General features: G+C 40.3%; 1 protein-coding gene across 9 annotated transcripts in view; it reads left to right on the plus strand.

Moving 5' to 3' along the window:
- The window catches only part of robo1 (roundabout, axon guidance receptor, homolog 1 (Drosophila)), a 379,506-nt gene that overhangs the window by 180,863 nt on the left and 173,116 nt on the right, over nt 1–25,527 (plus strand). The window contains exons 1-2 of one of the 9 annotated variants that reach the window (XM_058080089.1): nt 14,398–14,810; nt 14,924–15,190. The exons of 7 other annotated variants lie outside the window; for them this stretch is intronic. In XM_058080089.1, the coding sequence (XP_057936072.1) occupies nt 15,133–15,190 (58 nt within the window). In that variant the 5' untranslated portion in view covers nt 14,398–14,810; nt 14,924–15,132. Of the gene's footprint in view, nt 1–14,397; nt 15,191–25,527 lie in introns of those variants that run through there. One more of the 9 variants, XM_058080088.1, reaches the window with a different exon arrangement.

Raw genomic sequence — 25,527 nt, forward strand, 5'->3', positions numbered from 1 at the left:
ACAATTTGAAGCTGGCGCAGCATCAAGTCTTGAGGGGCCAATAAAAGCACTTTTAAAGTGTTGCAAAGTTGGGGTCGGCACACTCTGTGCTCCTTATAAAAGCGGAAGAGCACTGGATTAATCCCAGGTGAGTTCCTCATTGGTGCCCACTTCTGTGCCAGCTGGTTGCAGTTTAATACCAGAGCCAAGAAGGTCCAGTTACAGCCTTAGCGCCTTGCTGCAAATGATTCAAGTAAGTGATCCCAAAGGTCACGCAGGGGTGAGACGACAAAGACAAACCGCTCTTGTTATACTGTATGACGTGCGGTTAAGACTATCATTACATTGTTGGCTGTAATCTAAAGTGTTTGCAGATTGACTCTCAGTGAAGGTCGCCCGTGTCACCACCAAACACAGCAAGACGACCTTACTGAGAGTCCCGCTAATGTTTGTCGGCGGCGCCCCGTTCCCAGCCGAGCTAAAAGTGGCAGCTGTCAAGATTATGTTATGGCGTTCCCGAGCGAGGAGTCACGCTCCAAGGCGGCGCTGCGTTTGCTAAAGTCAAGCAGACACGAAGTATTAGGACACGTTAGACTCATTTCCAATTCACTGACTGGGCGAGATCGATTCTGTTTCATTTTCATGCACTGATGGGATTAAAAATAGCGGGATTAGACACGACTTCATGCCACTGTCCACTGCAATGATACATCATTAAGTGATATCAGGAAAACTATCATTTAAACCAGGGGTGGGCAAACTACGGCCCGGGGGCCACATCCGGCCCGCCAAGTGTTTGAATACGGCCCGCCCAATCTTTCAAAAGTATTTAATTTAAACTCAACATACAAGCTGGCATCATGGCCTGAGCCAACCTTTTGATGGTTGTATCAATTTCGTTGTTTGACATGGTCTGTTGTTTACAAAGTGCTCCTGAAAAAAGAGACATAAGCACATAATAATAATAAAAATAAAAATAATTATTATTATATTATTATTATAACTATTATGATTATTATATTTATTATATTAATGCTAATTATTATGTTAATTATATATAATAATATTGTTATATTTGCATATTTTACATAATAATAATATAATAATTATTATTTTAATTTTATTTTAATTATTATAATATTTTATTATTTTTAAATTATTTAAATATAAATTTACATCTCCGTAACACCCACTGGGGCAATGTCTTCCGTCTTAGCACAGTACAAGCTGCACCCTCACACGTTATTCCCTCATTGTCTGTCTTGGCAACGATACCGAAAGCAACCAGGCCACGCCGAGAAAAGGCATTCTTGTTCCCCATCCGATCTCATTTTCATCTCCCAGATCCACACGGCTTAGCTTAGCCGCTTGCCAGGAAATGGGCCTATTAGCAGTCTCAGGGTACAGAGAGCAGTAATGTAGTCGAGGGGTAAGAGGTAGGAGGTGGGCGACTTGAGTGGAATATTTTATCAGCCAGTGTCAATGCTCCAAAATTGTGTGTGAGCTGGTTCGATTCACGGGCACGTTTTGTCTCTGACTAATAGGATGCTAATGCTAGGTCACCTTACTTTCAAGTGCCCTGTGATTGGCTGGCCACCAGTCCAGGGTGTACCCCGCCTCTCGCCCGAAGACAGCTGAGATAGGCTCCAGCATGCCTGTGAGGATAAGCGCTAGAAAATGGTTGGATGGACCTTCCTTTCCCCTCAGTTACCCAAGAATCCGATATTTCCCATGGTCATGCAAGTGTAAAACACAGAGATAACGTCACGTAAATATTCTTCATCTTCTCTCACATTGTTATTTTTACACGAGGCTGCTTCTTTCGGAAGAAATTCTGCAAATAATAATAAAAATATATAATAACGCAACAGCTCTGGGTTCATAATCCTTTGATGGTTGATGGTGGTAGTTTTAGCTGTGATGTTTTTTGCGGCCTTAGAGGAGGATTCTATTTAAATGTTGGAAATTGGACATCCTCAGAGGGAGTTTGACTACACAGCTTTAACTTTTAGCTTGTGTTTGGTATCAAAGTGGTTGTAATTAAGGGGCTGTCCACACTTTTTTCCACCGAGGGCAACATACTGAAAAATGAGAGGATGCAAGGGCCACTTAGATCTTTTGTAGACCAACATATGCACATAGGCGAAGAAGTTATACAGTACTATTGTGTTAAACCATGCCAAAGTTTCAGATACTAAGGTTTGCATTTTTGGATGTGAGCCCTGAAAGAAGTATGGGGTGGCTCTGAATTTTTTCCAACACCTGCTCCCTGTGATGTCACAGTGAGCCGGACTTCCTTTTATGGGCGTTCTCGAATACAAGCTGTAGATGTGGCCTCGCCCGCTCTGCTGTAGCATTGGGTGTGTTGTCCAAGCTGCTGTTTGGTGTGTGAACACTGGAGGGCAGTCGGATTCCAGGTTCGGGTTGGAGCGGGCCTTTGGAAGAAAAGGGAGTAGGACTAAGGGTTCTAAGGAAGTACCGCTGTGTGTTGACATGGGTAGCTACATACATCTGCCGGCAGGACAGTATGTACCATTACGTTGTTTTTGAAAATAAATGGTGTAGAAATCCTCCCCCTGAGAACTCTAAGTGGGTTTCGAACAGACGATAAGGGAATCTTAAAGAACCAAATGATAAAAATGAGAACCAGATTGTTTATCCCTGACAACAATACCTAATACAGACATCCGGGCTTATCTGCAGTCCCTGTAAGCCTACAAGTAAGCGGGTCTTATTACAGCTCAGCTGCAAAAAAGTCTGGGCTTATCTGCAGTCCCTGTATGCCTACAAGTAAGCGGGTCTTATTACAGAGCATCTGCAAAAAAGCACCCTTCCTGTCCCTGCCCGGCCTTTTATACACTCAAGATTGTGTAAGAGGTTGGAGTCCTGGACCAATCAGCTTTTGCCACTGCCTTTGCTTGAACCGCTTTCATGGTGTTTCTGCTTTAGTTTGTTCGCTGGGGCATCAAGGCATCTTTTCCTTTGCAGGAACATTCTGCTTTTCTTTTGTTGCAAAGCAAGCTGTCATATGCGTACTCGATGTTTCCACCTTAACTGTCTGTTGTCACGTTAGTCCCTTTTTTGTGTGTGGATGCGTGTATAAGTATCTTTTGTCTGTATTTGTGAGACTAGCTTATCTTTAGCGAGCAAAATTGAGCAAATACCTTCAATGGCCAACTGAATACGACCATGCTTACTACCGTTATTCAGACGCCGCTACAATGATAACACAGAGTGACTGTGGATAAGTAACTTAAATCAGATTACTTGTTTTGAAATAGTAACGTGTTAGCTTAAAAAAAAAAGGTTATGTAAGACATTACTGGGCTTCTTATGAAGCCATTATGTTATGATAACCGTTGGACGGATGGCATTTTGCAGAAGTTCTTCTGCAAAATGTCTTGATGAACTTGCTAATTAATTGTTTCATTGATGATAGCAAGCCGTCCAGGCCCTGAGGCACACCCATACCATGATGCCCCCCCCCCCCACATAGTGGGTTCTGTTCTGATGTTGGAGTGCTGTGCCATTTTTCTTCCACACATGTTCCTCCCAGACAATTCAACTTTGGTTTCATCTGTCCACAGAATATTTTGCCAGTGCTGTGGAATTTTCACATGCTTTTTTAAGCAAACTTCAAACGTGTACTAGTGTTGTTTTTACACAGTAATGGCTTCCTCCTTGGTGTTTTGCCATGTGAACCCTTTTGTTGTTTCATGTTTTACGTACAGTAGCTGTGTCAGCAAAGATGTTGGCATGATTTTTGTTATATTTCAACATTATGTTACTCAAATAATGGTATTTTTCCTCATAATATTATGATATACTTGTAAAATTCAGATTTATTTACATTTTCTACTTTATCCATTCATTCATTTTCTATGCTGCTTATCCACATTTCGGTCGCGGGGGTATTCTAGAGCCTATACCAGCTGGTTTAGGCTGAGAGGCGGGGTACACCCTGGACTGGTCCCCAGCCAATCACAGTTTTTCTACTTTTAAATTTTGTTTTCTTGTTGAATTATATTTTCAGAACGAGACGCAAATGGTCCTCGAGCCGCTCTGTCCTAATCTATCACGTCCACGTTAAAGCCCTTAGTGCCTTTTAAAAACATTGTAATCCCCATTAAAGATGGCTCTCTTATAGTTTTAAAGGACATTTACAGTATTTGATGGAGCAGCCAAAGTGACGTCTTCTTTGCCTCTTAAAGTCGCTCCGCGCTCCAATAAGCACTTGATGGGGTGTGTAACATCACGCTGGCTGTTAATAGGTGTGATCGGATTCAAGACTTGTCGTATTACCGCTGAGGCTCAGGCCAATATGAGTTCCAGGGCCCGAGCGACAGGAGGCAGGAGGGCCGTGCGCAGTCACCAATGTATATCATCAGATGGCGGTGGGAGGTGGTAAACGGGGGGGGTTTGCCGGGGTCGTAAATCTGAACAGCACCTGCTCCCCCCCCCGACTGGGTCGCGTGGTGTGAGGTCAGCGCCAGCAGATATCCCATCGCTCATATTTATTACGCCCATCGCAGCGCCAGTTTGTTTTGGCAGCTGCATGCAGACAGACAGAGAGGAAGAAATAGAGAAGAGGCATTTTATTTCTGAGGGACCAATGCCGGTGGCGAATGCTTGGAGCGTCATTGCTTACTTTCCCGCACGCAAGGGTGGGTCGGCCTATGATGCCTGCCCTGTGGTCCCGTCAAAGGGTTGACTACAGGAGAATTAAACTTGTCTAGAAGGGTTTTTTTTTAAGTTGTAACTTTCCATTAGCCGCACGGTGGGCGAGTGGTTAGCACGTAGGCCACACAGTCAGGAGATCGGGAAGACCTGGATTTGATTATCTGCTTGGCATGTCTGTGTGTTTGCATGTTCTCCCCGTGCGTGCGTGGGTTTCCTCCAAATTGTCCATAGGTATGAATGTGAGTGTGAATGGTTGTTTGTCTATATGTGCCCTGTGATTGGCTGGCCACCAGTCCAGTACCCCAAGACAGCTGGGATAGGCTCCAGCACGCCTGTGAGGATAAGCGGCATAGAAAATGAATGAATGAATGCACCTCGGTCAAATTTGACTCATTTTCCTTCGAATCAATTTTAAAGCTACATAATGTAAAAATATGAATTTAATACTAGCCGCTTAAAAATACCTTTCACTGCCCACTGGATTGTGGTAAAGAGAATATCAACATTATTTTTGCCACCTCGTTCTCTGGATCACCTACTTTAGTGGTCTTTAATGATGGTAGACCAGCCAGGTCACCTGTTGTGCTAGCTGCGGTGCTAACATTTGTGTTCAAAACGGTGTGTTTGTATGAACTTTGAAAATGTCAAACAGTGCTTCTAATAGGAAAGATTCATGTCATGGTTCTGTTTGCATTTCTATCTAAAATTAAATCTTTTTTTATCTTTGCGACATTTTGAGCAAATCATGCACGCTTTTATTTCATCACGTGTGGACTACTGCAATGCACTTTACTCCGGAATCGGTCAAAAGTCTCTCTCCCGCTTACAGTTAGTCCAGAACACGGCTTTTAACAGGAACCAAAAAGGGGGAGCACATTACCCCAATTCTGGCCTCCCTACATTTAAGATTTTATTGTTTGTTTTTAAGGCGTTGAATGGGCTGGCCCCCAAATACATCTCGGACCTCATACAAATTTACTCTCCAGCGCGGTCACTGAGGTCCGAGGGCCAGCTCCAACATGTGGTGCCCAAGACGAGACTTAAGACCAGGGGAGATCGGGTCTTTTCTTTGGTTGGCCCCAAGCTATGGAACTCTTTCCCCTCCCAAGTAAAAAAGTCTTAAAAGCCACTTTTATTCTCTTTTAACTCGGAATGAGTCGTATGGTCCTGTGTCTTTTAGTTTTTATGTTAAATGTTTTTATTTTTTATACTTTTATTGCTTTGCTTCTTGTTTTTAATATTTTAATATCTATATTACTATTTATTAAATTTTATATATTTTATTTATTTTTATTTAATTTAATTTATATATTAAATTAAATATTACTATTTCTTATTCGATCTTTTAGTTTTGGATTAAATTCAATTTGTATCATTATTTATTGTATTTTATTTTTACTTTTTATTTGACTAGCCTTGCAGCACTTTGGAAACTCTATTTATAAAATGTGCTATAGAAATAAAGTGGATTGGATTGGATTTAGCACGTTAGCTGTCATTGGCGCCACTTCTACGTTTCGCTTCGGCGTTTGGTCTCTACTTCCTCACTCAGCAGACAGATAACAAGATAAATAAGCAAAGGGCAGGATTGGCATATTCAGTATCTTAAAGGCAACTGACTAACGATCTACTAACGAGCACTTTATATACACTATTAAATTATTACACTATTAATTACACTATTAATAAACAACACTGCTGCATATATAATCTCATCCATACATCCATCCATTTTTTGTACCGCTTATTCTCACAAGGGTCGCGGGCATGCTGGAGCCTATCCCAGCTGTCTTGGGGCGAGAGGCGGGGTACACCCTGGACTGGTGGCCAGCCAATCACAGGGCACGTTTAAACAAACAACCATTCACACTCACATTTGGAGTCACCAATGAACCTAACATGTTGTTGTTCCTTAATGTGGCTTTAACACAACAGTTAGCAAATGTTCATCTTCTTGATGACATCATTTAATGTAATTCCCCGGAAAAAAAGCCAATTAGGAGAGCTAGCTAGTACTTTCTTCACCCATTCCCCTCCACCTTACAACAAATCCGCCTTCACGCAACATAACAGAAGTGAAGAATAAAGGCTTAGGGACAGTTTCAAATTAGAATTCAGCTTTATTCTGCTCGCTTAAAACTGTACTGCTTCGCATCAGTGACTCTATTTCCTACTGAAAGTTGGAATTGTGTTTTCCGTCGGACAGGAATCATTATTTTCGCATTTGTGCTGCAGCTTATCTTCACACCGGCCATACTTACTGACTCGATTTAACACAATGCTTTTGTTTCATCTGTCACACCAAGACTGAGGTCACGTAATAATGAGGAGAAAGTCATCCAAGTAGGACATTGGCTTGTTAATAGTAATCCAAAAAGCCCTGGTGTACTTTTTTACTCCATAATAAACTACAGCTTGCGGAAAGCACGGTGCAGATATTCATTGTAAATCCAGCAATGTCCTGCAGGTTTATTGATGTAAATAATCCAAAGTGTGACTGCCAGAATGTTATGTGATAGCTTTTTTTAAGTAACACCCTCCACAGGCCATGTCTGGGGCTGACGCTAAACAGATGCTAATGTGAGGCCCGTTTAAAAGACAGTGGGCTAAAAAAAAAGAGGGATTGAGCGTGTGCAGGCAAGCGGAAAAGCAACAGCCTGTTTATCGCCTCGTTCGCCTTTGTACTGCATGGACGTCCCCATTCTTAGGCTCACCCTTGGGGGGCATTCCCTGCAGAAAAACACATTTGGTGTCATTTTTTTTTCTATTTTTTAGCGCACACACTATCAGGAGGTCACTTTGCATTTTTTCTAATTCTTTGTCCAGATTTTAAGAAGATACGTTGCAATAGTATGCAAATATGAGACTATTGCACATGTTTAATCTGCAGGCACAGTCTGCTTTGTTTTTTTTTTTGGTTGTTTTTTTTGCTTGAGGTGCTTCAAAAGCTCCCTTGTCGTGCAATCAGAGATGATTTGTTGCTTCTTTTAGCCGCGGCCATCCAACAGCAATATGATCTATCCTCCGAAGGTCATCTCCTGTCTCCTCTCTCCCTCCTCTAATTAATGTCTGTCTCGTCTTCTTCTTCTTCTTCTTCTTGTCGTTGTGTGTCTCCCTCCTCCATACCAGACTGTCACGGCCGCACGTATAAATCAAACAAACTTCCTACACAGGAAGTCGTAAAGTGAGACACGGTGGTTTGTTGACAAGACGTTGACTGAATGTTGCTGAAGCTGGAAATTCCCTTTTTAGTTGAGTATTGTTTTTGTGGAAACTGGGGAATGCTAATAATAACAATAATAAGAACATTAAAAAGGGAATATTGAGAATCAATCAATTACAGAGTCAAACACCATAAAAAGTTCTATTTTTTACAATTGAACGTCATACAAGTGTAAAAAGAAGACAGCCAATGTATGATAAGGCCACCCATCCGTTTTCTATACCACTTGCCCTCATTAGGGTCACGGCTGAGATAGAGCCTATTCTTAAAGCGTAGCAAATGTAATGATAATGGTAATGGTAATGGTTTTATTTCATTTGAACATGCATCAGATTACAATTGAGTGCATCCCATAATCAGTTCACAGTTCCACATGTCCAAAAGGAGTAGGAAGAAGCAAAGCTTATTAAATCCTACCCCTCCATCTGGTACTTTTACAATCAGTAACTGTTACATTTGTTCACTTCCTGCTTTCATAATATAGTTTAAGTTTTTTTTTGTTTTGTTTTTTATTAATTTAATTAATTTTATTTAATTATTTTTCATGTTATTAATTTGTTTTAATTATTTTTTTTAATTAAATTTTCTAAATTTTTTAAAGTTTTTGTCCTGTATCAAAGTACTCGGTGATATGAGCATCCAATGCCATAATGGGTACCATAGTAAGTGTCAATATAGTGATATATATAGCACATCATGACTGGTTCAAGACTCTTCATCCTTGTATTTAGCAAACATCAACTGCTTGTATTGTTTCTTGAATTGGCTCATCGTTGTGCATTGTTTGACTTCCTTACTCAATCCATTCCATAGTTTGATTCCACATACTGAAATGCTATGGCTAGCATAACGTAGTCCTAGCATAGAAGTGTTTCAAATGTACTTCTTCCCTGAGATCATATTTCTCCTCTCTTGTAGAGAAGTATTTTTATTTTTATTTTTATTTTTATTTTTATTTTTATTTTTATTTTTATTTTTATTTTTATTTTTATTTTTATTTTTATTTTTATTTTTATTTTTATTTTTATTTTTACTTTTATTTTTATTTTTATTTTTATTTTTATTTTTTTACTTTTTTTTTATTTTTTTTTTTATTTTTATCATCATATTTCTCCTCTCTTGTAGAGAAGTATTGGATGACATTTTTAGCTAATTGGTTATTTTTAGCCTTATGCATTATTTTAGCTGTTTGAAGATGAACTATATCAGCAAGTTGAAGTATTTGTGATTTTAGAAATAAGGAGTTAGTATGTTCTCTGTCGGCGGCATTATGAATTATCCTTACTGACCTTTTTTGCAGTACATTTAGCCAGTGAAGATTGCTTTTATAGTTATTATCCCATATTTCCACACAATAAGTAAGATATGGTAGAACCAGAGAGCAATAAAGAGTGTGGAGTGATTTCTGATTGAGAACAAGTTTTGCTTTGTTCAATATTGAAATATTTCTGGCCACCTTATGTTGTATATTTGTAATATGAGGTTTCCAGCTCATATTTTCATCTATTGTGATCCCCAGAAATGTATTTTCCTTCACCCTTTCAATGTCTACACCGTCTATTTGTATTTGCCGGTACATGTCCCTTCTGCTGTTACCAAACAGCATGATTTTAGTTTTATTGAGGTTCAAGGACAATGTATTTTTTTAAACATTTTTAGAGCCCTCTACATTAAACAGCACCCCTATAATCTCCCCTGCTGGAGGAGCTGAGTGGAGCGGGGTTCAGTAACTGACGTCAAGGGTTCAAAGTAGAGTTTTAGCTTGACGTCGGTTACGGCCGCCACAGTAACTCGTGTTAGGGATGAAACCTGCAATAAAAGCCTGTTGTTTTGGCAATCAAGTCTGATGCTTGTGTGCCTCACCGAACATTACCGTAACATCACTGACACCTTGTGACCAGTGGAGAATACTGCATATCTTCACAACTACTTTGATTGTGTTTTTGGAATGCCTTATAATTGTATTTTACTTCATTTAGCCATTTATGTGCTTGGAAGTTCTTCATTTGGGTCAAAAATATTTATTTTTGTACTTTTTGGTAATAATAAGTCGTTCTCAGCTGTGAAACAACATGATTTATGAATGAATATATTTTTCAGAAACTGTGGTATAGCAAAGGCATGAAATTGAAAGCGCCAAATAGTGAGGTATCACCGTACTTCAGCGTAACTTCTGAAAAGCTTTTGTTTCACTCCGACCCCGTTTGGGGTTTGAGCGAGATGGGAATGAAAGCCATTAAATCGTCTTAAGTCTTCGGCAGCTGAGGGAATGTGGGCTCTTTTCCCGTCACCCCTTCACCTCTTTGCCGAGGAGGCCTGGGTTTTGTGCAGCGTTCCAACGCGCGTGAATGGCGACTCAGCGTGGAAGCTACAGGATCCCCCGTGTGGCCGCATGCATAGAAACATGATGAGAAAAGCTGGAACGTCCCCAAAAACGCTCTCTGTGAATATTAAAGGGAGTATTATGGGAACGTGAAAAGGCCCTGGGGGGAGATGGGAGACAGTCTCTTCATTGAGGTGGTGAGATTTCAAAAAAGGGGGTGCGGACTCGACCATTGCTACATTGTATTTAAGCTTGCCCTCATTAGGATGCCATCGTACTTTAAGGGGGGGAACACTGTCACCACAGTTAGGAGACCATCCGAGATTGCAGGGGTGTAGCAGCATGAAGAAGCGGGAAGATTATGGAATTTGATTGATATTCGTTGCCATTTCTGTTGTTGCTGCTCCTCACGATGCAGATTTCATGCTTGCTAGTGTTGCTGTTGGGCGTGCTCGTCATGCTGGGGGTCCCCAAAGACCACAGGGGTAAACACGGGGGTCAGCATGTTGCTCGCTGGTGCAAACTTCTACCTGACAACTTTGGACTTCTACCGAACCACCAGCACCGCCATCACACTTCCAGGCGTTCCCACGGGAAAGGACCCAAATGTCCTCGCAGTAAGTGTCATAATGCAAAGATCTTCCATCTTCAAGGAAGTGCACTGCAGTACAAATATTTTCATGTTGTTTTGAGCTGGAAGTGCTTTGAATGTGCTGTCACACGCTTGTCAATTTGACAGTTTTTCTGGCTTGTTTTGCGCCCTTGGTTAGGGAAAAAGAGCCGGCAGTGTGGTAACTATAGGATGCTATGCATAGGGGTGTCTGTTGCTTTCAACGGTATAAACAATGCAATCTTATTTTAGGTCTTATTTCCATGCAAAAGCAACAAAAATGCTAATACATAGTTTGGTCATGCGCCTCCCTTATCTCACTTTTTGACAGCGGCGCAAATGTAAACAGAAGCGAAGCACTAGTAATTGTATAAAGAATACACAAGGACAATAAAATCCACCTTAACTTTCACGGCATGCGTGATCCCACCTGTGCTTAGCTCAGGTGTTTACAATCGTTGAGGTTGTTAATTGTCGAGTTCATCCTTTGATGAGGTTTTTGACATCACTTCCAACTCTGAACTTAAGAAGCAGAGCTTCAAAATGCCAAAAGAAGAAATGGGAGCGAGGAGAGTAAACAATTTATTGCCAGCAACCATGAAAGAGAAATTAGCTGATCAAAGTATGGAAAATATGGAATATCACTGGCTAAATGTACTGCAAAAAAGGTCAGTAAGGATAATTCATAATGCCGCCTACAGAGAACATACTAACTCCTTATTTCTAAAATCACAAATACTTCAACTTGCTGATATAGTTCATCTTCAAACAGCTAAAATAATGCATAAGGCTAAAAATAAGCAATTAGCTAAAAATGTCATCCAATACTTCTCTACAAGAGAGGAGAAATATGATCTCATGGAAGAAGTACATTTGAAACACTTCTATGCTAGGACTGGAATGGTTAAAAATAAAAAAAATAAAAATAAAAATAAAAATAAAAATAAAAATAAAAATAAAAATAAAAATAAAAATAAAAATAAAAATAAAAATAACCCTCTACAAGAGAGGAGAAATATGATCTCAGTCACCTCCTACTTCTGTACATGATAAAAATATAAATTAAATAAAATTAAATAAAATTAAATAAAATTAAATAAAATTTAATAAAATTTAATAAAATTTAATAAAATTTAATAAAATTTAATTACATAAAAAAAACTTAAACTATATTAGGAAAGCAGGAAGTGAACAAATGTAACAGTTACTGATTGTAAAAGTACCAGATGGAGGGGTAGGATTTAATAAGCTTTGCTTCTTCCTACTCCTTTTGGACATGTGGAACTGTGAACTGATTATGGGATGCATTCAATTGTAATCTGATGCATGTTCAAATGAAATTAAACCATTACCATTACCAAAGGTTATAGACTACAGCCTCTAAAAGCCAAAACGGTGGCAAAAAGGTCTTTTTCTGTCAAATAACGCCACTGTCATGATCTCTTGATGGCAAAGGCGAAAGCGCTTTCTCTCTTTGAACGTGGTTGGATTGTTGAGCTGCATAAGCAAAGAGTCGGAAAGGCCGTTGGAAAATCCAACTGACTGTCTGTCAAGACACGGGGGCCATCTTTGGCTCAGATGAAGGTTGTTTCTGGTTGTTTCCGGCTTCTGTGAGAGAAGGACAAAGAGATGAAAAAACACCAAACACCAAACATGGGTCATTGAAAGAGAAGAAATGTAACCTCGACGTCTTCTTCATGGATTCCAACGTTATTGGCATGAGGAGCAGATCCCGCCTGAGATGTTTACCACAATGGAGGGGACACCGTCATGACCCAGGGTGTTTTTTCTTCAATGGAACAATGGCGTTTCAGGTTGTGCAGGGGCGTCAAATGGCAGGTGGACATGTGGAGATGTTGCATGGGGGAACCCCTCACGACTGAAGGCCCACATCTGAGTGGTCATGACTGATCACAATGCCTGCCTGAAAAGGAACTTCTTCCAGAGGAATAGTCTCACTCTTTTGGACCATCCTGCATGTTCCCCTGATCTGACTGCAATTGAAAACGTTCGGTGATGGATGGCAAGTTCCAGGCAGTGGAGGTCATCCGTGAAGGCATCTTTGAAATCTCATGGAAAAAGTGGCGTCAATCATGCCTAAACCAATTTTTGACCAAAAATACGGGGTGGGTGGGCCTTTGCTAATGAGTTAGAAAGTAAAGATAAATTGGTCATAGTCACTCGTCTTGTTTTTTTTGTCTCAACCATTTCCTTTTTTTTTTCATTTTGAAGCTTGACTTAGAAACTTACGTTTTGATCAGGAGTTTATTAAGAGAAAAAATGTCCATATTCTGCAACACTTGTTATTATTACATTTCAATTCAGCTCAACTAATTTACTTGAAATATACTTTAGATTTAAAAATCACATTATCATTATTGATATATCTATGTTTTGTTTTTTGTTTTTTTCAAATGGTGCGCCAAAGGCAAGGTAATCAAACAGCTTACTTAATTAAGCCTTCTTGGTGGATCAGTTCCAGAAGCGGTCGCAAGAGGGCGCTGTTCGGTAACAAATGCAGTGAGCGTCCTGACTCCTTCTCACAGAGCTCTCTGGAAGCTTGTCTGAGTATAAGAGAGGCTTTTTTTTTTTTTTTTAGCAATTCTGTTTTATGCCACTCACATCTTCTTTTAATGCAGCTCTATCAATTATTCATGCATAGAGTTTGAGGAAGTGCTCTTTTTTTTATTTTTAAGGGGCAAAGAAATAAGATACTACCACAGCACTGCAGCATGCATTGATGTTTATATTGCAACCTAAAGAAGACACATATAAATTATTATAGCTGGTTTGGGTATTAAATCCACTTCCATTTGAATTGGGAGTCCGTTATGTGAAGATAATATCACTTCATTGGAAAATATACATTCATTTTATTACCTTTATCTTGTATTCCTGTACTTTAGCATGAATTTATTGATTTATTGATGGAGCTATCTATCTGAATATGTATGTATGTATGTCCTCTATTGTGGTGCTCAATCCATGCACGCCCAATTAGTGTTACGCCTAAACGGGCTGTGTAAGAAATCGAACCCAAGCTATTATATTGTATCTCATAGGTGATGAAGCGGAAGCATTAATAATGTAAGGATTATAGGATATTGAACATATTTGGGGTTCTTATGGCACTCAGCGGGACCAAATCTGAAATCTCCTGTTCTATACATTGTTGAAATATATGTACCATTGGGAAAAAATAGCCAAATTTCATTCAATTTCCCTAAAAAGCGGCTGACGTATTAAAAAGTGGTGTCGTCAGGGTTAAAAAGTTGGACTATAATTAAGAGTAGAATACATCTAGACTTCAGTAACAGCTCACATACAATCAATATAAGTCCTTGTTGGTGCTTATTTGATGTATTTTGTGTGTATTCACAGTAAAAAAAAACATATACTTCCTGTGTATTTCATTCATAAGTAATAACAGTGCTTTGAATAATATTTTATTACAGTGAAAATTCTAATTTTCTGCAAAAATGTAAGTTTTCTTGTAAATGAGCATATTGTAATGAATATACATTTTAATACATTTAATGTATAAACACTTAATGTAGTGTATTGTGGTTGTTTAAGGTTAATATAATGGATAGATGCACTTTAATAGTGATTATGGTGATCGGGAATGGAATGTATCGGTGAGTGTGGATGGCTCCAGACGGGAAGAGGTTAAATTTCCACACTGGAAAAGAGCTCCGTGGAGGGGGGAGGAAAGGAGGTGTGTGTGTGTGTGTGTGCATGGCAATAGACGAGTCATTCCTGCTTTTTCCCTGAATGAAAAAGCAGTGAGTGGGAGCTCCTTTGCACCGGCTTTTCACCATCCTGAAGCTTCGGGATGTAAAAAAAAAAAAAAAAAAAAAAAAGTGGGATGGAAAAGTTGCATTGATCGCTGCATGCTGTGGTTCTTCCTTTTTTTCTGGGACAAGACGCACACAGGACCGGATTGCAAAGTTTCCCAACTCTGGACTGGAATAATGTGACTGGCACGGAAGGAGGTGAACTTTTTTTTTCTTCTGAAAATAAAGGAGCTAAATGCTTCGGGATGCTTCTGCAGAGTGGACTCAACTCTTCGACTCGTTTTCTTTTCTTCATCGCATCTCCTCTTTAGATTCCTGCACACTTTCCAGAAGACAGGACATGTGTTGACATTCGTTTGTGTTCCATTTTTAATCCAAGTGTGGACTTGATAACTCTGGATGCTTTCCTCTCCGACATGAAGGACTGGATGCTTTGTGAATAATTTGGATTACTGCAAGAAGAAGAAGAAGAAGAAGAAGACGTAGTGGGGGGGATTCCTATAAAGCGAGACCTTGAATAATGTCTCCAACTTCTACTGGATTTCTATTGCTATTAGGAATTCTCCATGTGTGCTCAGGTGAGGTTTCCTTTTCCTTTAGTCAAGTTTGCGCATCCGTCATGAAGACACTCGGAGCTTTTGTACCGTTTTCTTTTTGCTGAGCTCACTTCTATTTCAAATAGTACTGTAGCTGCATGCTGGAGATGTTCCTTAATTATTCAGTTTGGTTGTTACTATGTTACCATAGGAACAGTACTATAATGTATTAGGAATGCAGTGTATTGAAAATGCGTGGTTATAATGGGTTCTGCACCAAAAATACACACTATTTTGTAAATAATGCAGATTTTTTTTTTTTGTACTTACCGAGCTGCACCACATTCAAACAAGGATTGCCCTGTCAAAAATCAACTTATCACCACCCCAATATGAGTAATGCTCTTACCCGGGCCAGGGCGAGTTGGGGTGGGGTGGGCAACCCAGGGGTGGGCAAACTTTTTGACTCGCGGGCCGCATTGATATAACAAAATTTCCGGGGGAGGGGAGGCAGACTATATATTTTACACGTAACAGTCCACCTGGTATTATTGTATCTGTAAAATTGTCATGCAATCTGCTATTATTATTTATTATTTTATATTTATATTTAAATATTTCAAAAATAATAAAATATTATAATTAAAATAAGAATTATTATATTATTATTATTATGTAAAATATGCAAATATAACAATATTATTATATATAATTAATATAATAATTAGCATTAATATAATAAATATAATAATCCTAATAGTTATAATAATAATATAATAATTATTATTTTAATTTTTATTATTATTATGTGGCGGCACGGCGGTCTAGTGGTTAGCGCGCAGACCTCACAGCTAGGAGACCAGGGTTCAATCCCACCCTCGGGCATCTCTGTGTGGAGTTTGCATGTTCTCCCCGTGCATGCGTGGGTTTTCTCCGGGTACTCCGGTTTCCTCCCACATTCCAAAAACATGCTAGGTTAATTGGCGACTCCAAATTGTCCATAGGTATGAATGTGAGTGTGAATGGTTGTTTGTCTATATGTGCCCTGTGCCCTGTGATTGGCTGGCGACCAGTCCAGGGTGTACCCCGCCTTACGCCCGAAGACAGCTGGGATAGGCTCCAGCACCCCCCGCGACCCTCGTGAGGAAAAGCGGTAGAAAATGAATGAACGAATGAATATTTATATTTAAATATTTTAAAAATAATAAAATATTATAATTAAAATAATAATTATTATATTATTATTATGTAAAATATGCAAATATAACAATATTATTATATATAATTAATATAATAATTAGCATTAATATAATAAATATAATAATCATAATAGTTATAATAATAATATAATAATTATTATTTAAATTTTTATTATTATTATTATGTGCTTGTGTCTCTTTTTTCAGGAGCACTTTGTAAACAACAGACCATGTCAAACAACGAAATTGATACAACCATCAAAAGGTTGGCTCAGGCCATGATGCCAGGTTGTATGTTGAGTTTAAATTAAATACTTTTGAAAGATTGGGCGGGCCGTATTCAAACACTTGGCGGGCCGGATGTGGCCCCCGGGCCGTAGTTTGCCCACCCCTGGCCTAACCGCTCTGGCGGAAGAAGCTTGCTTCATTCATCAGCTCACAAGAGGAGCGATCCCATTAATGAATTGACTTTGACGTCTTTATTAGGTGCATGAATGTACTATTAAGCTAGCCAGCGTGGTGTGTTTTTGTCGCGATTTTGATTATTTTCAGTCTTTTTGATCATTTCGATGAAGTCAGCTGTCCAAAGACCATTAGAAAGTCCGTAAAGTCTTAAAATTCTTTAAAATGAATGCACATTGCCTCCCCTGGACAGCCTGAAAAATCCCAATCTCAATTCTAAGCAAGAAAATTGTGATTCGTATTTTGTTCAGAGTCGTGCACCACGAGACTGGATGGGACTAAATTGGTCCCGAGGGTACTGAGTGTTGGCTTGAATTCTAACCCCCCACTTCATACACCTTGCGGTTGACGGCATTATTGAGTTTTAAAACTGTATTAATAACAAAATCAAAGTTACATTACTATCCTACTTTTCTGTTATTTTTACTTTTATTGTTATTTATGCTGCCTATATCAAGTAACACAGTGATAAATATATCCTGGTGTTTCTCTTTGACCTAAAAGGGGGAAAAAGCTCAGGGTGCAAGAACCGGTCATGTCTTTTGTGCCGCCTGTGCCGCCTTTTATTATCTTACGCATTTATTCCTCTTCAGCCGTCACATGAATGTCTTTATGGAGCTTCTGGACCATGATAGCCAGCTTTTTCCAGGTCACTTGCCTCTGAGTTATGAGAAACACCAATGGCCTTGCTACCCTATTAAAAGACATTAGTGCAAGTGTGCCCTGAGTAGGGCAAATGTAGGGCTGCTATGGATTATCTCGTCCAAACTCTAAGCATTTCCCCAAAAGAACTGGATCCTTGTCTCAATATGGGACCACTTACAGTATCTAATTATACTGCTCCAGCGTCTTTCCGCTTTTTTTTCTGTGTTGTTGTGTATAAACAACTTAAAATCAGGCAATTTTCCAATTTATGACGTAGTATCGGAGTCTTAACAAGGGCAGGCCGTGTTTGTGTGGAAGGGGATTCCACAATACCTGGAGTGCCATGAGGGTCATTTTTCCTTGAAAACGACATCAATATTGTCGAAGTTCTTGGTATCAAAGAGACTTAAGAGGTTATTGTATATGAGGAAATGTCCATATCTATGCTATTGGGTAGCACAGGGGTGCTCATTAAGTCGATCGCGATCTACCGGTCGATCGCGGAGGTGGTACTGGTCGATCGCTGGTCGATCGCGGCGTGACATTAAAAAAATATCATCCCAGCATCAATGCCGTCACTTGATTGATATACAGGGCAGCCATTCAGATGACAACTGAATGTTGCCCTTCGGGCGACCAATCAAATCAAACAACGTCTCTAAGTGCAGCAGAACTTACGATGTCAGCCTATCATCCATCGCCGTTACTTGATTGACATACAGGACAACCAATCAGATGACAACTGAATTTTGACCTTTAGGTCACCGCTCATGCGTAAACAACGATGCAAAGTGCTAAGCTAGTCGGCGAATTGCGTCAGATTTTAAGCCCTCGCTAAAGTTTATGGTCACTAAAATGAGTGAAGGAGCTGGACCAAGTAAAAAGGCAAAAACTGGACCAAGTAAAAAGGCAAAAAACATATCACTTCCATACGGACATGGAATATTATACGGATATTATGATACGGATATTATCCATGACTGATAAACATTTGGAAGTGTGCTTGAGGCTGGCTATCAGCAGCTACTGTCCGGACTATGCATCCCTGGCTGGTTCAATTCAGTGCAAGTCATCAAAGTAAACTCAGGTAATTACAAAAAATGTTAATAGTTAATTATGTGTGTTTTGCAATATTGGCTCATTTGGTTATGTAAGGTACATCAACATACATTGTACGTACAAATAATCCTCAATACATTTGAAAATAAATAGATGTTTTGCATTTTTGTAGTGGGTAGATCATTTTGACTCGGTCATTTTAAAAGTAGCTCGCATGCTGAAAAAGTGTGAGCACCCCTGGGGTAGCATATATATGCATATATATGTTACTGGGTAGATACATACCATATCTATGCTACTGGGTGTAAATGGACACGATACATGTACCATTGCAATACATGTCTTTTGCCCATTTAAGTGGTCGTGGTTTGAATTGTCTTCTGTTTTCCTGAAATCAGCTTTTTCTTTCAATTGTTTAGAATTTTTTTATTCATTTTTTTTTTTTTTTTTTACTTTTGTTGGTTCTGTGGTTTTAAAATGTTAATACACTACTATAATTTCCCCCACTGTTGCTTTGAAAGTGATGTCCCACAAATATCGTTTTGCTGTGTGAAAGCATATCCTGTACAGTTCCGGCAACATTCCTCCTTAACTGGATTCTGCATATAAGATGGAATGTTTTTTTCTATTCTGGCTATTTTGCTTCTTGTCTGTGTAAAAGGGGTTGTACTACATCAGAGATGTAGCGCTAAGCAAAGGCAAAGTCAGGCCATTCCCAACCACAATAAGTGAATTTCCACAAAGTAGGATTCAATATTAATACATGGAATATTTTTGTAGTTATTGCGTCAAAAACATGTATACAATCTTTTAAATAAGTTTTTTTAAAACATTATTACACCCATTAAGACATAAAATAATATGTCACCTGTATGTTTGTATTACCCAATATAATAGATATAATCAGAGAGAAGATAACATTCATTCATTCATTCAATTTCTACCGCTTTTCCTCACGAGGGTCGCTCGTCTTCAGGCGAGAGGCGGGGTACACCCTGGACTGGTCGCCAGCCAATCACAGGGCACATATAGACAAACAACCATTCACACTCACATTCATACCTATGGACAATTTGGAGTCGCTAATTAACCTAGCATGTTTTTGGAATGTGGGAGGAAACCGGAGTACCCGGAGAAAACCCACGCATGCACGGGGAGAACATGCAAACTCCACACAGAGATGGCCGAGGGTGGAATTGAAATTGAACCCTGGTCTCCTAGCTGTGAGTTCTGCGCGCTAACCACTCGACCACAGTGCCGCAGAAGATAACATATTAGACATAAATAAAATAACATGTTAGCAGTTCTTCGGACAGCGTACTTTGTTGTGGTTTTAAATGACTTCACACTCATATTACCAAACATAGTAGATAGAATAGGAGTAAAAAAGCCATGTAAGATGTATCAGATGTCCCAATGAGGTTTTTGGCAAGGATGAATATTATTGATTAATCGATTTCTGTGCAATTAAATGGAAAGGAAAGTTCAGCTCTGTCCAAGCTATGGCAACACCTTGGCGGTGTTATTCCGGTCAATGCCATGCTTTGGCGTTGAGACAGTAATAACAAATCGGATTACATGGCATTTAACCGTAGAAGATGTCATATTTGCTGCTAATCGGAGGCTCAGATCACACCCTCAGTGTGGTTTTCTAACATCTCTCAGCAGAGAATACGCAGATCATTTGCACTCTTGTGTCATTCGGGGTGAGAGACACGCCAAATGACCTTTGCCGTCGACACACTGGCGTTGACTCACCCACTGCTGCCACCGCTTCGCCCTGTCTGAAGGTTGTAAACAGATACGCACATCAATCAGGCGTCCCTTTCTTATCAGGGAATCTGCCCTTCTGAAGCGTTTTATCTGGCCTCCCAATTGCTCGTCAGACCTCCGAAGCAGAAGGAGGCCAAAAGGTGGCTGCACTTTTCACCCTTGGTATTTGACTCGATAGCAATAAAGACCGCTTTACGATATCAATCAGCACCACAAAATTGTTGTTAGCTTTTTGTAGCTATTGCTGGTAAATGTGGCGGCATTGAACATATCGGATGCTGCTGCCTCTCTCCCCGTCTTGACAAATTGGCTTGTAAGTGCTGATAAATTGCAGGGTTCCTTCACCTTTTACATCATGGCGGCATGACAGCACACAGTCTGGCTCCAACGCCAATTAATGACCAGAGAGCGCAGGTGAGACTCATCACTGTCGCCTCACTGTTATCTGTCATAAGACCCCCAAAACGAGTCCTGTAATGTGAGGACTTTAATCAATACAGCAGTACGTATATAAGACATATGCAGAATATTGATTCATCTTATTGAAAGTTGTTGAAGAATGATAAGAAAATGAAATATATTATTGAAGTTGCTGAATGTTATTGTTAGATATAACATTACCAGGGTTTCCCCTAGGATGTTTTGCAGCTGTGGTGGTGGGCGGCATGGCATGGCAGGGCGGGCTGCTGCCGCTGTGTCGCGCCGCTGCCCCGTATGTATTTTTTAAAAAATTATTATGACAAAATAAAAAAATTTTATGACTTATTTCTTATTTATTTACGTTTTTTCCGACAACTAGCAGAACATAAACAAGAACATTGTAAAACTGTTAATTGAATGCAGTAGTTCTCAGTTACAGTAAACCTCGGATATATCGGACTCGGATATATCGGAAATTCGCTCACAACGGACAGATAAAAAAGAACCGATTTTTCTGAAATGCATTTCCAATAAAAATTCATTGCATATATCGGATTTTTTTATAACGGATTTCGCCTATTTCGGACAAAATCTCCAGTCCCGTTCCAATGCAATTCCATTAAATTTCCCTCGCATATATCGGATGGCCGCATCGTGGCGCTCCGATTCGCCGAATCGTGACAGGCCGCTATACGACGTCATTTGCAGCGTTGCCTGCGCGTCCAGGTACATTGGAAACATAGTCAAGGAAGTGCCTTTTTATAACGGATAAAATCCGATTTACGCATATACCGGATATAAATCCGATATATGCGTAAAACTGACATTTTCCGGTATACGCATATAATGGATTTCGCTTATATCGGACAAAACCAGTGGGAACAATTGAATCCGATATATCCGAGGTTTACTGTACTTTTTGTCACAACCAGCACCCCCCCCCCCCCGCCCTTCCCACCCCCTACACAGTTTCAAATACATTACATACAAATTCATTTATCTGTACTGTACAAACGGAACCCAGGTAAATACAACAAAACTGCATGTCAAATTGCATGAGTACTATGAATTTGTACATGTTGGCACCTCTGCACTAACATTGAAAGACTCTTGTACCCCCCCAGGGGACCCGCCCCACTATTTGAAAATCACTGATTTAATGACTAATTGCACTAAGAGCAGTTACAAAGCAAGAGTTTTAAATGTGGAGCCTAAAACTGGACTTTCTTTGTGTTTATGTTGAACAACTTGGACATAAACTAGTATTTTAAAGATAAGCTGTAAGTATTAAAATGAGAGACAGTTTGTTAAGTGACACGTAAAGTAGAATCATGAACATCATCACCACTTGGAGCTCACCCATCGGATGAAAATGATGGGTGATGCATGATAGCTGCTGCCAGAGAGACAATAATGAGAGCCAGGCAAAATGTGTAAACAAAGAGTTCAAGTAGAAGTTTTGAAGGTGTGGCGGAAAGTATTAGTATTTGTATTATTTCTTCATGTTGTAAAAACAAAATGAATTTTCGGCGTTGAATGGCGTTCTCCAAATTGTTCTCAGGGTGGCATCACGTTGTTCCCCCGAAGCGAGGCGTCCACATCTCTATTACATCCACTAATACATTGCTCCTAATCCAAATCTAACACGCTTTCAAATCCTTATAAAATCCCAGATTAGACAGCTTTAGCGAGACCACGTGAAGAAAGGCTCATGAGAAGCGTGGCTCATAAGAAAACCGTGACGAGTGACAAGATAAGCATTTTTCGCCGCAGTTTGTTTGAGGGCGGTTAAATTAAACTCTTAATGATCTCACTCTTTAAACCCTCCCACCGAGTACTACTTTAATGAAGCATAACATGTGTTTAATTGGATTAATTAAGTCATCCATCTCGGTTTAGCGGCAGCTTGACTTCAATCAGGACTTGAGATCATTATGTAAGACTTATGTACGAACTAAACGTATGGACCGATGTTTTGCTAATTGTAATAAAACACGATTGTCAACACGAGCCTATGGATACTTATTGGAAATAGGAGGTTAGAAAAAGTCTTATTTGTCATCGGTGTCTTATTTGGCCCCAGGTTTAATGACCATCCAGTCAGTCATAGTTAAAGGCGTATAGCTCCAATTCTCCAGAGCATCACTTCCTATGAGTGTCTCGTATTGTGAACGTGGCAGATGGAAGGCAGCAGGCGTGTCCGGGTCGCTGTCCACTCGCCTTCTAGTTAATGCATCTCGTGCTGACGCTTGACTCGGAGGACAAACATCCCCCTATTGACGCTCGCCGTTGGACGTGATAAATGAGCGTCGGGGCACGGGATGAAAGGTGCGGTCTGCTTTCTGTCTCCCGTCACAAAACGACACACTTCCCACGGCTCCGCTTCCTGTAATGAAAAACGTGCAATGCGGTTAGATAATTCTAAATCCGCATTTAATGCTCCATGACATGTTTGCTGGATCTAGCGTCATCGTGGATCAGTTTCCACGTAATTCCACTAATAAAGACGTGAAAGAAAAGGAGGAGGAGGAGGGGCCGAAATGGGAATCTCTTCATCCTCCCACAAACCCAACCCCCCCGATGTTTTGTTTTGGCTCAATTTTTTAAGACTTGGCTTTTTTGTGGCCGGACAGCACAGAGCCTTCAATAAAGCAGGCCACAAGACCCTGTGGGGACGGCAAAGGGGAAGGAAGGCCACATTGTGTTGGCGATTGTAAAGCATGGAGGAGGGGAAGGCTTCGCCAGGGGACTTGAGTGTAAAGAGAAGGAGGAAAGAGCGGAAGGGGGGTTTGGCTAACAAAGCCTACCCAAGAGGCTTGAAGTTGGGGGGGGGGGAGGACAGAAGAGGAAGAGCAGTCAAAGCTAGCGGTGGTAATGGTCTCCATCCATCCCACTCACATTGCATATTCCTGCAGTGGATGTGCTGATGCTGGCGCAGAAGTGTGAGGTGGACATCTGGGGAGAGGTGACCTTGAGTAAATACGGTTCTGCCCAGGTTCTGTAGGATTTTGTTGATAGAAATGCAAGATAACCTAAATAAGCATCCTCACTTTTAATTCCCCCCACGGGACACTGAGAGATGGCATTGAGGTTTTCTTGATACCGGTCTTTTTATCCGTCCCTCCCTGATCCTGGGCCTCCTCCTGGTCTGAGTGACCCCTCTGTTCTCTCCTTGCATTGCGACTTTTCAAATGCTAAAACACCCCCTTTGGTCGTAAGTGACAGGGGGAAATGCCCCAAAGAGAAGCCGAGAGGAGCGGATTCAATTAGCAGTTAAAAGAGAGACTGCTAATTAGTTGATAAATGTCTTTGGTCCCTCCCCCTCCTTTACTCCCCTAGTTAATATTCTCTTTGCTGACAGGGATCTCTGAGTTAAAACCATCAAACACTACACACATCTTAAAGTTTTTTTCTTTTTTCATAGCCCATCCTAAAGCTATTATCATCGGCAGCAGCATCAGCAAATTTATATCCCGGGATATAAATGGACTGTCAAGGCAAAACATAGCTATAAAAGTGGGCGGGGCGAGCTCTCTATTTAAGAGCGAGCGGCGCAAAATTAATGACAAGGTGACCTTGAGATTGCGTCTGATAGCGCCATTCTTGGAGATGTAACCATGGTGAACGAGGAGTCTTCAAACAAGCAAGGTTGAGCATGTCAAGGGACGTTCAGTGCCTTGGAATCGCAAGCTATTAGCTAGCGGATCACTTCATTGGAGGTCGCTGCCGTAATAAACAAAGTCATTGCAAGCATTTGTGATTTGCATAATAGCGTTAATGCTGTTGGTGCTTTGGTCTCTCTGATCCGCCCCATCCCCACCATAACCCTCTCTTGAGCTGATGGTACGTTTCGAAAATACTTCACTTTTACACGACAGAGTGGGAAAAACGTCAGTGTCAAGTGTTCAATTTCACACCCTGGTCCTGGCATTGTGGAGAACCCTAATATGGAGGCCACGTCCCACCTATGTTATGGCTTTGATACGCCCACTTCAGGTACACTGCCAGGCCGACTCTGTCCCCCATGCTGTGTTGGTGCATTTCATACAGAACAGCAACTCGGAAATATAGCGAATTCAGGTCGATAGTTTTTTTAATGTTTGTTTTGGATTTTTTTTATGTTCAAAATAAACTAAACTAAATAGTTGATTCTGAAATATATTACAGATAGAAAAGTGTTTTATAGGCAGTGAAAGTTTGTCCGGAGGTAGCAGAGATCACAATGCCGAGGTTGTCATTGGGAGTGACCAGGATGGATAGGATCAGGAAGAAGTACATTAGAGGGATATTACATGTTAGAGGCCTTGGAGATAAAGTCAGAGAGATGGTTGGGACATGTCCAGAGGAGAGATAGTGAATATATTGGTAGAAGGATGCTGCCAGGTAGGAGGCGTAGAAGAAGACCAAAGAGGAGGTTTACGGATGTAATGAAGGAGGACATGAGAGAGACAGATGAAGAAGACAGGCTTGGATGGAGGACATTGCTTCGCTGCATAAACAACACTGAATGAGTTTGCTTCTCGGAATTTAGTCTTTGGTATGAACCGGCTTTTTTTCTGAAGGTGTTAGCGGTTTCGAAATGAGGATGCTGAGGTTCTCATTGGGAGTGACCAGGATGGATAGGATCAGGAAGGAGTACATCGGAGGTACATTACATGTTATAGGCCTTGGAGATAAAGTCAGAGAGGCCAGACTGAGACGGTTGGGAGATGGTTTCCTGAAGGGAAAAGCCCAAAAAGTATCCTTTCCCTGCTCCGAATCACTTTTATGGTTTGGTTCGCTTCTGTTTCACACAACCCACGTGAAATCACTCCATACTAT

Source organism: Doryrhamphus excisus, chromosome 8, assembly GCF_030265055.1.
Source record: "Doryrhamphus excisus isolate RoL2022-K1 chromosome 8, RoL_Dexc_1.0, whole genome shotgun sequence".
In the NCBI taxonomy this organism is placed as follows: Eukaryota; Metazoa; Chordata; class Actinopteri; order Syngnathiformes; family Syngnathidae; genus Doryrhamphus; species Doryrhamphus excisus.